Raw genomic sequence first — 12,169 nt, forward strand, 5'->3', positions numbered from 1 at the left:
CCATTTTGCCTGCAGAGGGCAGGATCATCTATTTGAATAATGAAAAGCATTTGAAGTTACATGTGTTCCAGCAGAACTCTAATAAATCAGAGGCCTTTCTTACAGAATTGAAGGCACTGGAGCTAGAGGGGGTTTTAGTTTCTTGATTTTATTTTTTCCTTTCTGCAGTGACCCTTTGTTTTCTGCTCAGCGCCTTCCCCCTCATGGCTACCCCTTGGAACACCCATTTAACAAAGATGGCTATCGGTATATTCTAGCTGAGCCCGATCCCCACGCCCCTGACCCTGAGAAGCTTGAACTCGACTGCTGGGCAGGAAAACCGATTCCTGGAGACCTCTACAGAGCCTGCTTGTATGAACGGGTTTTGTTAGCCCTACATGATCGAGGTAGGTAAGCTATTAATGTTCGTGTTGGACCCAGTGTTACTTTGAACTTCTGTCGTCAGCTGTGTCCCGTCTAGAATTCGACGGACACATCATTCTGCTACCACTCCCTTACCCCCATCTCTGACTACACCCAGCCGGGATGTGCAAGAAATAATTTCTTCCTTTTCTCTTCTTATAAGCTCTAGCCAATTATATATGGTATGTGGGGTTTTTTTTTAACTTTCTATTTTGAACTAATTTTAAACTTACAGTACAGTTGCAAAAATAATAGAATTTCCATATATCCCTTATCAAGCTTCTCCTAATAATAAGATCTTACATAACCATAGTACAGTTATCAAAACCAGGAGATTAAATAACATCAGTAAATGCTATGAATGAAACTAAAGACTTTATTTCAATTTCACCAATTTTTCCTCTAGTGCCTCTTTTCTAGGATCTCTCATTGCATTTAGTTATTTTTCCTTAGTCTGTTGCAGTGTTAATCAGTTACTTTGTTGACTGTTCCTCAGTGAGGGTCTGTCTGACTTTTTTTCATGATTAGACTGAGGTGTTGCACTTTTGGAAGAACACCGCAGACATGAATCCTTCCCACTGCATCACCTCATGAGCTGGTGATGTCGATGTGTCTTATTATTGGTTGTGTTGTCTTATTATTGGTGTTAAGGTGGTTTCTGCTGTCTCTATTGTCTTTCCCTTTGTAGTTCATAAATATCTTAGGGAAAGATACTGCGAGGCTATGCAAGTATCCCGTTTCTCTGTAAAGTTTTGCCCACTGATTTTAGCATCCATCAGTGGATCTTGTCGGCAACAGTTGTTAATGTGGTATTTGCCTGATCGTTGCTATTCCTTTTCTTTATTATTTAATTGATTCTTTTTATCAGTGTGCATTTAACAGATATTTATTTTGTTGCTCAAATTACTCCAGCTTTGGCCATTAGGAGCTTCTTTAGGTTGGTTCCTTTTTTTTTTTAATTGAAGTATAGTTGACATAATATTGTATTACTTTTGGGTGTACAACATAGTGATTCAATATTTTTATAGATTATACTCCATTTAAAGTTATTATAAAATAATGGCTATATTTCCTGATGCTGTACAATATATCCTTAAAGCATCATTGTTTTTTTTTAATTGGGGTATAGTTGCTTTATTTATTTTTTATGTTTTTATTGGGTGTTTGTTTTATGCATAGTGGTTTGTACCTCTTGATCCCCTAACCCTATCTCGCCCCTCTTCCCTTCCGTCTCCTCCTGGTAACCACTGGTCTGTTCTCTATATCTGTCAGTCTCTTTCTGTTTCGTCATGTACATTCATTTGGTTTTTTAGATTCCACATATAAATGGTAACAGAGTATTTGTCTTTCTCTGATTTAGTTCACTGAGCATAATACCCTCCAGGTCCACCTACGTTGTTGGGAATGGAATCTTGTGTCCTTTTGATAAGCCCCATCACCTTTTTTTCCTTACTTGCTGACGTCACAAGATGTTTTTGGTTCATCTCATATTTTCCGTGCTCTCAGGCCAAGTATCGGCTCCGTCTCCAAAGAGCCCGGGTTCCTTTGATTGGAGAATGGTGTTTCGAAATGAAGATGTGAGTGTTCTGTGTGCTTACTGTTACAGGGTGTTGCTTCTAGGCTCCCTCCGTGAACCGAGGTGGGAAATGTATGTCCGTATTCTGAACGACACATATATACATGCCTATACTGAGTTTACTTTGCTACCTTGGATTTTAATCAAACACCACAAGGTTATTCCAGCCTTCCACCTTTCCATATTTGTAACTTCTTTCTTGAACAGTAAAACCTGATTCTAATTACCTCCAATACATTTTCTTACTCGTTCATGTCTAATATGCACATAAGGTGGTTTGAAAATTGCAAACCACTGTAGGAAACATTCCCTAACTAGATTACAGCATTTATGTACAGCTCTTTCTGTCTTAGCCTTGCATATCCCATCAGGATAATGCTAACTTAGATTAGTTCTTTCCTTCCCCACCTCCTTCAGTGTGCTTATGTTTTTCATTTGTGATATGGTAGGCTCAGTTGTTAGTGTTGGTATGCCATTTGGGGTTCTCCCACATCTTGGGGGCATGTGCATCTGTGTCGGGAGAGTTTGAAGGGTATGTGCAACATTACTGTAGTTCTAGAGCTACTGTTTTTCACAAAGGTTTGCCCAGAGTGTCATCCCTCCTCACCCCTGCTGCCCCACTCTCATTTCCTCTTTTTCTCCCACTTTCCCACCCACCCTCTACATGACCAGTCTCTCTGGTTTCTAGTTCATCCTTTATTTCTTCTGCACAGGTGAGCACACACGCGTGTATTTCCTTTTATCTCCTTTTTTCGTACATGAAGGGCAGCATACTGTAGATAGTCTTGCATTTTGGTTCATGCGGTTACTCCACGCCAGTTCAAAGAGCTCATCCTCAGTTTTTTCTTTTTTTAACTTTATGATATGGCATTATGTGGATGTACATGGTTTATTCAACCACTCTGAATGTGGGCATTTAGATTGTTTCCAGGATTTTGGATTCATCAAGAGGCAGTGAATAACCATGGGTGTGTGTGTTTTTGTATTGTTGGTGGTATACGTTCATGGTTGAATTCTAGAAGTGGAATTGCTGGACCAAACGGTAAGTACGTATATACCTAGTTTTGTTAGATATTGCCAAATTCTCCTTCAAATGGCTGTGCCGGTTTGCATTCCCACCAGCAACGTAGAGAATGTTTGTTTCCCCATGACCTCACAAACAGAAGGTGTTGTCCTAGATTTTAATTTTGGCCAGTCTGAGAGGTGAGAAATGGGAATCTCAGTGTTTTAATTTGTGTTTCTTTGAGTTTGAACATTTTCTTTCATGTTTAAGAGTCACTACCTTGTGAATTATATTTGTGTGTTTTTATTTCCCATTTATCTGTTGGAATTTTGGTCTTTTGTCCCTTTATATGCTAGGGATGTTAGCCCTTTGTCTGTGGGATACGTTGTAAACATTTTCTCCCAGTTTGTCAGTTGTCTTTTAACTTCGTTTATGACTTTTTTGTCATGCAAAACTCTTTTTAATGTATAATAGTTCTTTTAATGGCATAATTTATTCAATTATTCAGAGAATAGCATTCATTATTTGTTAGAATGTGAAAGTGAATTTAAATAAACTACTTTTAGACAAGTGTACCTCATGGATTTCTTTGCTGTTTTTCTGAAGTATTAATGCAAATCCAGATAGCATATTATTTCACCCTTAGATGTCTCAGTATTTATCTCCAACAAGGATTTTTTTTTTTTTTTTTGCGGTACGTGGGCCTCTCACTGCTGCAGCCTCCCCCGCTGCGGAGCACAGGCCCCGGACGCACAGGGCCAGCGGCCATAGCTCACGGGCCCAGCCGCTCCGCGGCATGTGGGATCTTCCCAGACTGGGGCACGAACCCTTGTCCCCTGCATTGGCAGGTGGACTCTCAACCACTGTGCCACCAGGGAAGCCCCTCCAACAAGGATTTTAAGAAACATAACCACTGTGCCATTATCTTACCTGATAGAGGTGAATAATAATTTCTTAATTATTCCATACTCAGTCCATATTCACATTTCCACAATTGTTTAAAATATGCCTCTTTCAGTTGTTTCTTTGAATTGAATCTAAACATGTCCATATAGTTATTCCATTGGGAAGCCCATTCATTGTTTCTTGAATTGATGCTAAAAGCTATAACACTTGTACTGATGCTAGTCCTTCAGAAGTAGAGTCAAGTGAAGTCACTTGGACATAATCCCTCAGTTTAATGACCATTGTACATGGATCGGTTTGACTCCTGTGAGTGACAAGCATACTTTGATAGTAAGGAAGGGCCAAATAAGTGATTTCAGGGTTTAAGAAGTGAGCCTTGTTGTGTTTCACTATACATAATAGCTATAATTCTGGAGGGGAAAAAATGGGAGAACACTGGCCCTTATTTAGCAGTAACATGTTAGAATTTAATACGTAGGATAGCAGTGGCTGCCTGCTGTTTATGCTGAGCCTTTTAAAAGTTAATAGTAAATCTATATTGTATCTTTTAAACTTTTTATTTTGAGATAATCTCAGATTTATTAAAAAAAATTGTAAGAACAGTACTAAACTTTTTTTTTCCTGAACTACTTGAGAGTCAGTTGCCATGATGCTGTCTCACCTTTGAGAACTTTATTGTGTATTTCTTACAAACGGGGACATTCTCCTTGTGTTACCTAGTGCTGCATAATGAATTACCATAAAACTTAGCATTCTAAAACTACCAGTGTTTATCATCCCATAGTTTCTGAGAGTTGGGAATCTGGAAGCAGCTTAGCTGTGTGGTCTGGCTCAGGAAAACTCAGGAAGTTGCAGTCAAGCTCTTAGCTGGGGATGGCGGTCTGTTTCCCAGATGGCTCAGTCACGTGGCTTTGATGGGACACCGTCAGGTCCTCACTGTGTGGGCCTCTCCATAGACTGCTAATTTGTCTTCATCCATGGAAGCTAACTTCTCCTAGAGCAAGTTCTCCAAGAGAGCTGTAAAGAGTTTGACCTGTCTTGAAGTGGGACAGTCACTTCAACTTCATTATATTTGTTACAAGAAATTAGTTGCTAAATTCAGCCCACACTCAAGTGGAGGGAAATTAGGCTCCACCTCTTGAAAGGAAGAATATGAAAGAACTAGTGGATATTTTTTTAAACTTTCACATCTTACAGAGCTGACACAACGATCAAAATCAGGAAATTAGCATCTGATTACTACCATCCGATGCTCATATTCTATCCACGTTTGCCCAGTTGATCCAGAACGTCCATTATAGCAGAAGGGTCCAGTTGAGAATCATTTGCTGCATTTAGTTGTTGTGACTCTTAAGTCTTCAGTCTGGAACAGCTTCCCCATCTTTCCTAGACTTTGACCTTGAGGCTTTTGAAAGTTAGAAGGCAGTTATTTTACAGAATATCCCTCAGTTTGGTTTCATCTTGTTCCTAATGATCCAAGTTCTGCATCTTCAACAGGAATATCACAGAAATAATCTCACATACTACATCCTGTAGGTGGTGCAGGACTTGAATGTGTCCCATTACTGGTGATGTCCACTGATCATTTGGCTAAGGTGGTATCTGCCAGGTTTATCCACTGGAAAGTTGCTCTTTTTTCCCTTTGTAATTAAAAAGTTTTGTGAGGAGGTAGACCCTTTAATATCCTGTTCTGTCACAGACACTTAACCTTGCTCAGCCCCACCTAATGGCTTTAGGACTGAATTGATCAGGAAGGAGTAAAGGAAGAAGTATTTGTATTTGAGAAGGTAGAATTTGCCAGATACCTAAGAAAGCTCTGTTGAACAATGTGCATTTAATGTAGGGAGGTTGTCATCGTATCTCCCGAATACAGGAGCCATTGCGGGGTCACGGAAAGAGTGCAGGGCCAGGGCTTCAATCAGGCTCTGCCAGCTGCGGGCTGAGCTTGAACAGCCACGTGGTCTGCTTCTCCGCTGGAGGTGGGGGTTGTGAGGGGGAGTCTGTCTGGCCACCTGTCTACCTACTTACCTACCTACCTATGAAAGTACTTCATAAATCGTAAGCTTTATAAAAGCTAATGAAACGACATTTTGTTATTCCAGCAGAATTCAGACAACTTCTAGAGTCCCACAAATACTACTTCAAATGCGTTTCCCTCAGTTAAGTCTTAATTGGGTTGGAGATGCTTCTACATCTATAGAATCAACCTACACAGCACAAAAATACTCTCCCGCCTTTTGTCATGTTTTGCTTCACTTCCAACTTCCAAGTCACAGTGTCCCTTCCAGTTGGTTTAGATTGTCCCCTTATGTTACATAATGGTCTCTTAGTAAAGTAAGATTCACACTATACGCAAAGGTCGAGAGGTGAATACAATGAAGCTCCACAGAGTTTTCACCCAGATTTAAGTTATCAAGGTTTTGCCATATTTGTTTTATCCGCTCCTTTATTTCACTCTTTTTTAAAAATTTTTAAGAAGTAAGTCTCCCCCTATGTACTCTTAAAAATATGTATCTCTAAGGAGTATGGAGTTTGCTTTCATAGCCACAAGCTCTTATTACACTTAGCAAAACATATAATTCCTTGCTATCATCTGAATTCAGTCCAAATCAGATTTCCTTGATGGTCTCAAATATCTTTTTATCTTCCCACAAAATACTTATTAATTACAAAGGGGAAATAGTAATTTTATAGTGGAGAAACCTGGAAGGCACCACCTTAACCAAGTGATCAGAGTTTAACATCACCATTTGGACAGCATGTGCTTCCTGACCTGACGTACTGAGAGGCCCAGCAGTACTGCAGTGGTGTCCCGGCAGAGGCATGACCTGGACCCAGACAGGAGGAAGCATCGGACAGACAAATGTTTGAGGGACATTTCTACAAACCAAGTGACCAGTACCCTTCAGAATGTCAGGGTCATGAAAGACCTGAGGAGACACGACAACTAGATGAAATGGGGGATCTTGGATTAGATCCTGGAACAAAAAAAGGATGTTATTTGGATAACTGGCTTAACTCAAAGGTGACCTATAGATTAGTGTAACAGTATTGTGTCAGTGTCAATTTTCTGGTTTTGATCCTTGTGTGATGGTCACAGATGGTGTTAGCACTTGGCAAGCCGAGTGAAGGACATGTGAGGACTCCACTATTTTTTTTTTTTTTTTTTTTTTTGCTATACGCGGGCCTCTCACTGTTGTGGCCTCTCCCGTTGCGGAGCACAGGCTCCAGACGCGCAGGCTCAGCGGCCATGGCTCACGGGCCCAGCCGCTCCGCGGCATGTGGGATCTTCCTGGACTGGGGCACGAACCCGTGTCCCCTGCATCGGCAGGCGGACTCTCAACCACTGCGCCACCAGGGAAGCCCATGGACTCCACTATTTTTGAAACTTTGAAATTGTTTCAAATAAAAAGTCTTGTAAAGGGTGGTTTATTCACATCAGGATCCAAACACATTACAGTTGGTTTGTTATATTAGGGAATAGACAAGTATAATTAGTTTTAACCTGCCATCTTAAATAATCACATTTAAGGGCTTCCCTGGTGGCGCAGTGGTTGAGAGTCCGCCTGCTGATGCAGGGGACACGGGTTCGTGCCCCGGTCCGCGAAGATCCCACATGCAGCGGAGCGGCTGGGCCTGTGAGCCATGGCCACTGAGCCTGCGCGTCCGGAGCCTGTGCTCCGCAACGGGAGAGGCCACAACAGTGAGAGGCCCACATACCGCAAAAAAAAAAAAAAAATCACATTTAATAAAAACTGATTACTCGACAGCTTTCTTCCTTTTTCTTTCTTTCTCCTCCTTCATCTATATCTGGAGACTTTTAAACTCCTGAACTAATATTTCAAATTCCTGACTTGATATTTCTGATTTTTTATTTCGTTTTACTGGAGGGTAAGAGTTTGTGGCAGTTGTCTCCAAGTATTTCAAATAAGTTGCAGGCCTTTGTTTTAATCTCCATCACTGCAGCTCCCCAATTAAAGATCTCTGATGACCGGCTGACTGTGGTTGGAGAGAAGGGCTACTCTATGGTTCGGGCTTCTCATGGGGTTCGGAAAGGTGCCTGGTACTTTGAAATCACGGTGGATGAGATGCCGCCAGACACTGCTGCCAGACTGGGCTGGTCCCAGCCGTTAGGTAAGCTGGGGCTATGATACGGACGTGGCAACTGGTGGAGAGGTATAGACCATCTGGCTAAGCTTCATGACTTGTATGCTTATTGGATTGTGGTCATAAAATTCAATTCCTGAGGGTTTAGGTGGTTTGCAGTTCCTAGGAATATTTTTATAATTCATTGCTTGTGAGAAATAGTTCGTTAGCCATTTTACAAAACTGGCAAAAAAGTAAAAAAAGGAGAATATTTTCCTTTAGCAAACCAGAGTTGACTTGCAGTTCTGACTTCCTGTATATCTTTTTATTGGGACAGGTAACCTTCAAGCTCCCTTAGGTTATGATAAATTTAGCTATTCTTGGCGGAGCAAAAAGGGGACCAAATTCCACCAGTCCATTGGCAAACACTACTCTTCTGGCTATGGACAGGGAGATGTCCTGGGATTTTATATCAGTCTTCCTGAAGACACAGAGACAGCCAAGTCACTGCCCGATACCTATAAAGATAAGGTGAGTCTGTCCTCCCGAGAGATTCCTGGGTTGAAGACCCGTGGCAGCTGATGCCTTCAACTGTGTGTTCTCTTAATGATGCTTATCCATTTACATCTTTCCCAACATTTCATTTTGAAAATTTTAAGACATAACAAAATTGAAAGAACTTAAAAGTCAGTGTCCGAATACCCATCACCTAGATTCTGCCATTAACATGTTATGCATTCATTCCTCCACCCGCACACCCACCCACCCACACATTCATCCATGTTTTTTTAACCCCCGCCAAGTACTTAAGGGTGCATATCATTAGCTAGAGATTAACTTTTGTTTAGTTTTTTCTTTTGATATAAAATTTACAATATAAAATGAAATGTACAAATTTTAAGTGTACGTTCACTGAGTTTTGAGGTTGAGCCAACCCCCCGTGGAGACGTTGAATCTTACACCTCAGGAAGTTCCCTCATACTCCATCCTAGTCAGTGCCAGCTCCTACCGGCACTGAGGCAACTACTGTTGTGAATTTTTCCCCGCATCACAATTCTGTTCCATTAGTTTTGCTTGTTCTTGAACTCATGTAAATGGAACCATGCAGTGTGTGATATTTTGTGTCTGGCTTTTATTGTTTGTTATAATGCTTTTGAGGTTCTTCCATGCTGTTACAGGAATCTGTGGTTTGTTCCTTTTTACTGCAGGGTAGTTTCCATTGTGCGATACCACAGTGCTTACCTATATTCCTATTAATGGACACTGGGGCCATTTCAAGTTCGGGTTTATTATACATAAAGTTGCTATGCGTATTCTTGTACAGACCTTTTTTGTCAACATGTTTTTATTTCTTTTTAGTCAATGCCTAGAAATAGAATGACTGGGTCATTATACATTTAGTTTTATAAGAGATTGTCAGACTCTCCATTCCCGCTAACAGTGTATGAGTATTTTAGTTGCACTACATCCTTGCTAGCATTTGTTGTTATCAAACAAGTCTAGCCACTTTGGTGGGTGTGTAGTAGTATCTCATTTGGTTTAAATTAGCATTTCTTTGGCGACTAATGATATTGGACATTTTCTCACGTGCTTACTGGCCATTCATCTGTCTTCTTTTGTGAAGTTTCTGTTCAAATATTTTGACTTTTTAAAAAAATTGGGTTGTTCGTCGTCTTAATGAGTTGTAGGAGTTCTTCATATATTCTGGATTACAGTCTTTTGTTGGAAATGGCTTTTTAAAAAGTATTTTTCTCCCACTCTGACTCTTTTATTCATTTTCTTAATGGTGTCTTCTGATGAACTGAAGTTCTTAATTTTTATGAAGTGCATCTCAGATTTTTCTTTACAATTATATTGCTTTCTATGAGTTAATAAATCTTTGCCTGCTCTCAGGAAGTCATGAAGGTATTCTTCCATGTTTTCTTTGAAAACTTGGTTTTAGCTCTTAATCTAGGTTTCTGATCCACCTTGAATTCATTCTTGTGAATGACGTGGAGTAGAGGTCAAGGTTAGTTTTTTTTTATAAATTTATTTATTTATTTTTGGCTGTGTTGGGTCTTCGTTGCTGCACGTGGGCTTTCTCTAGTTGCGGCGAGCGGGAGCCACTCTTTGTTGCGGTACACGGGCTTCTTATTGTGGTGGCTTCTCTTGTTGCAGAGCACGGGCCGTAGGTGTGCAGGCTTCAGTAGGTGTGGCACGCAGGCTCAGTAGTTGTGGCGCATGGGCTTAGTTGCTCCGCGGCATGTGGGATCTTCCCAGACCAGGGCTTGAACCCGTGTCCCCTGCATTGGCAGGTGGATTCTTAACCACTGCACCACCAGGGAAGCCCCCAAGTTTAGGTTTTTTTTTTCTGTGTTGATACCCACTTATTCTAGCCCCATTTTTTGAAAACTCCTTTCCTCATTTCTTTGGTTCCTTTTGTGACAGTCCAGTGACTGTGGAGATCGATTCCTGGGCTCTCTGTTCCGCTGATCTATTTGTTGACCTTTATTTCTGCCAATGCCACACCGTCCTCATTATGGTAGCTTTGGAGTAAGTGCTTAAATCGGGTGGTGTCTCCTCCAAGGTTGTTCTGATAATAAGCAGTCAGAGCACATTGTATTGGTGGCATCACACTGCTGACTGTCGTCACTCCTGCCACCACCTAGAACCTTCAGCCATATGAGTGCTTGGTTCTACAGTGCACAGAGGTCTACGGTTACCGCGAGGATACTGTTGGAATCCTTAAAATTATTTACTGTTTCATTTCCATTATAAAAATTTGTTTTTAATTTGAATAAGCAATTACTAATATGTCCATAAAATGGAATACTGTGGAACTGTTCAGAAGAAAATGAATGTCAGAGAATTCCCTGGCGGTCCAGTGGCTAGGACTCCACGCTTTCACTACTGAGGGTGCAGGTTCAATCCCTGGTCAGGGAACTAAGATCCCACGAACCACGTGGTGCAGCCACAAAAACAAGTTAAAAAAAAATTAATGCCATATGTTTACCCGGGAGTGAATAGTTAAACAGAGTCTTAGGAACCAGTAAGAAAGGAGTGACCCAGAGACCACCTGTGGGAGAAACAGGTAGGGAACTAGGAGGGAAGGAAGTGACCCCCCCAAATCTTAGTAAGGGCCTTTTGGGAAAATATTTAACAAGCATGTGCCATCTGGTAATTCTAAAGACACACATAGTTGTTCAAAATCTAACAAAGCTGACTGCAAAGATTTTAAATTTCTGTTCAGAACACAAGGACTCAGTGCTATTTGTATGAATCTGGCTTTTTTCCCCCCATGATGATGTAGCTGATGCTTCATTTTTCCTTTTTTTTTTTTTTTTTTTCTTTCCTTCTGTCTTGGTTTTCAAGGCTTTGATAAAGTTCAAGAGTTATTTGTATTTTGAAGAAAAAGACTTTGTGGATAAAGCAGAGAAGAGCCTAAAGCAGACTCCCCATAGCGAGGTGAGTCACGGTCATCAAAATGTCAGAATTAGAAGAATTTGAACATTGGGTCCAACCCCCTTATTATGAAAGTGAGGGAATTGAGGCCCACAGGGGGGTTGAAGGGATTTCTGCTAACACAGCAGCAGCAGGGCCAGCACACTCTCCTGCCTGCCGTGTTTTGTTCTTTCTGGGCTACCTGCTGCTGCTATGAGAGCAATGACCTGGATTCTTAGAGAAAAGGGGGTATAAAACAGTGGCCAAATAAGAAAGCCTGAGGGCCATTGAGGAAGCAAGTCAGAGATACTTATCCTTTGTCAGAGGAGGTAGCAAGTGCGGAAGGAGGAAACTGGAATAGGAGATTCAGGGCCTCGGTATGTGACCCGGGGTGGGGGGCAGCAGGAGCTGTGATGGCTCGTTCAGTGCCTTGTAGAACTTTCCTGCCTCCCTTCTCCAGGGTTGTTGGGAACATGTTTGCCCAAGGTCATAGCACAATCAAAGAAGGGCTGGTGCATCTGGACCAACCACAGGGGCCCAAAATAGAAGGGGAAGGGATGGAAGAAAGTTCTGAGCTGGAAACATTTTTCCATAAAAATGCTGTGAAGCCACCTGCATCAGTAATAGAAGCAAATGTAGGAGAAATAAACTAGGATTCCGATTGTTTTTAGGGAAAAAGTAGTAAAGGGAAACAGTTAATTGAACTAAGGAGATAACACAGCCAGAAAATACAGCCAGGCAGAAAATAGCTCTTGCTGGGAAGAAGAGGTAGAGAA

The 12,169-nt window shown here is 41.3% G+C and overlaps 1 protein-coding gene across 2 annotated transcripts in view; it reads left to right on the top strand.

Moving 5' to 3' along the window:
* The window catches only part of ASH2L (ASH2 like, histone lysine methyltransferase complex subunit), a 27,639-nt gene that overhangs the window by 13,042 nt on the left and 2,428 nt on the right, over positions 1 to 12,169 (top strand). For both annotated transcript variants that reach the window (XM_027122847.1, XM_027122848.1), the window contains exons 10-13: positions 169 to 386; positions 7,854 to 8,021; positions 8,311 to 8,504; positions 11,325 to 11,417. In XM_027122847.1, the coding sequence (XP_026978648.1) occupies positions 169 to 386; positions 7,854 to 8,021; positions 8,311 to 8,504; positions 11,325 to 11,417 (673 nt within the window). The remainder of the gene's footprint in view (positions 1 to 168; positions 387 to 7,853; positions 8,022 to 8,310; positions 8,505 to 11,324; positions 11,418 to 12,169) is intronic.

Source organism: Aethalodelphis obliquidens, unplaced genomic scaffold, assembly GCF_003676395.1.
Source record: "Aethalodelphis obliquidens isolate GAN/ISIS:26980383/991018 unplaced genomic scaffold, ASM367639v1 scaffold25, whole genome shotgun sequence".
NCBI classification, from domain to species: domain Eukaryota; kingdom Metazoa; phylum Chordata; class Mammalia; order Artiodactyla; family Delphinidae; genus Aethalodelphis; species Aethalodelphis obliquidens.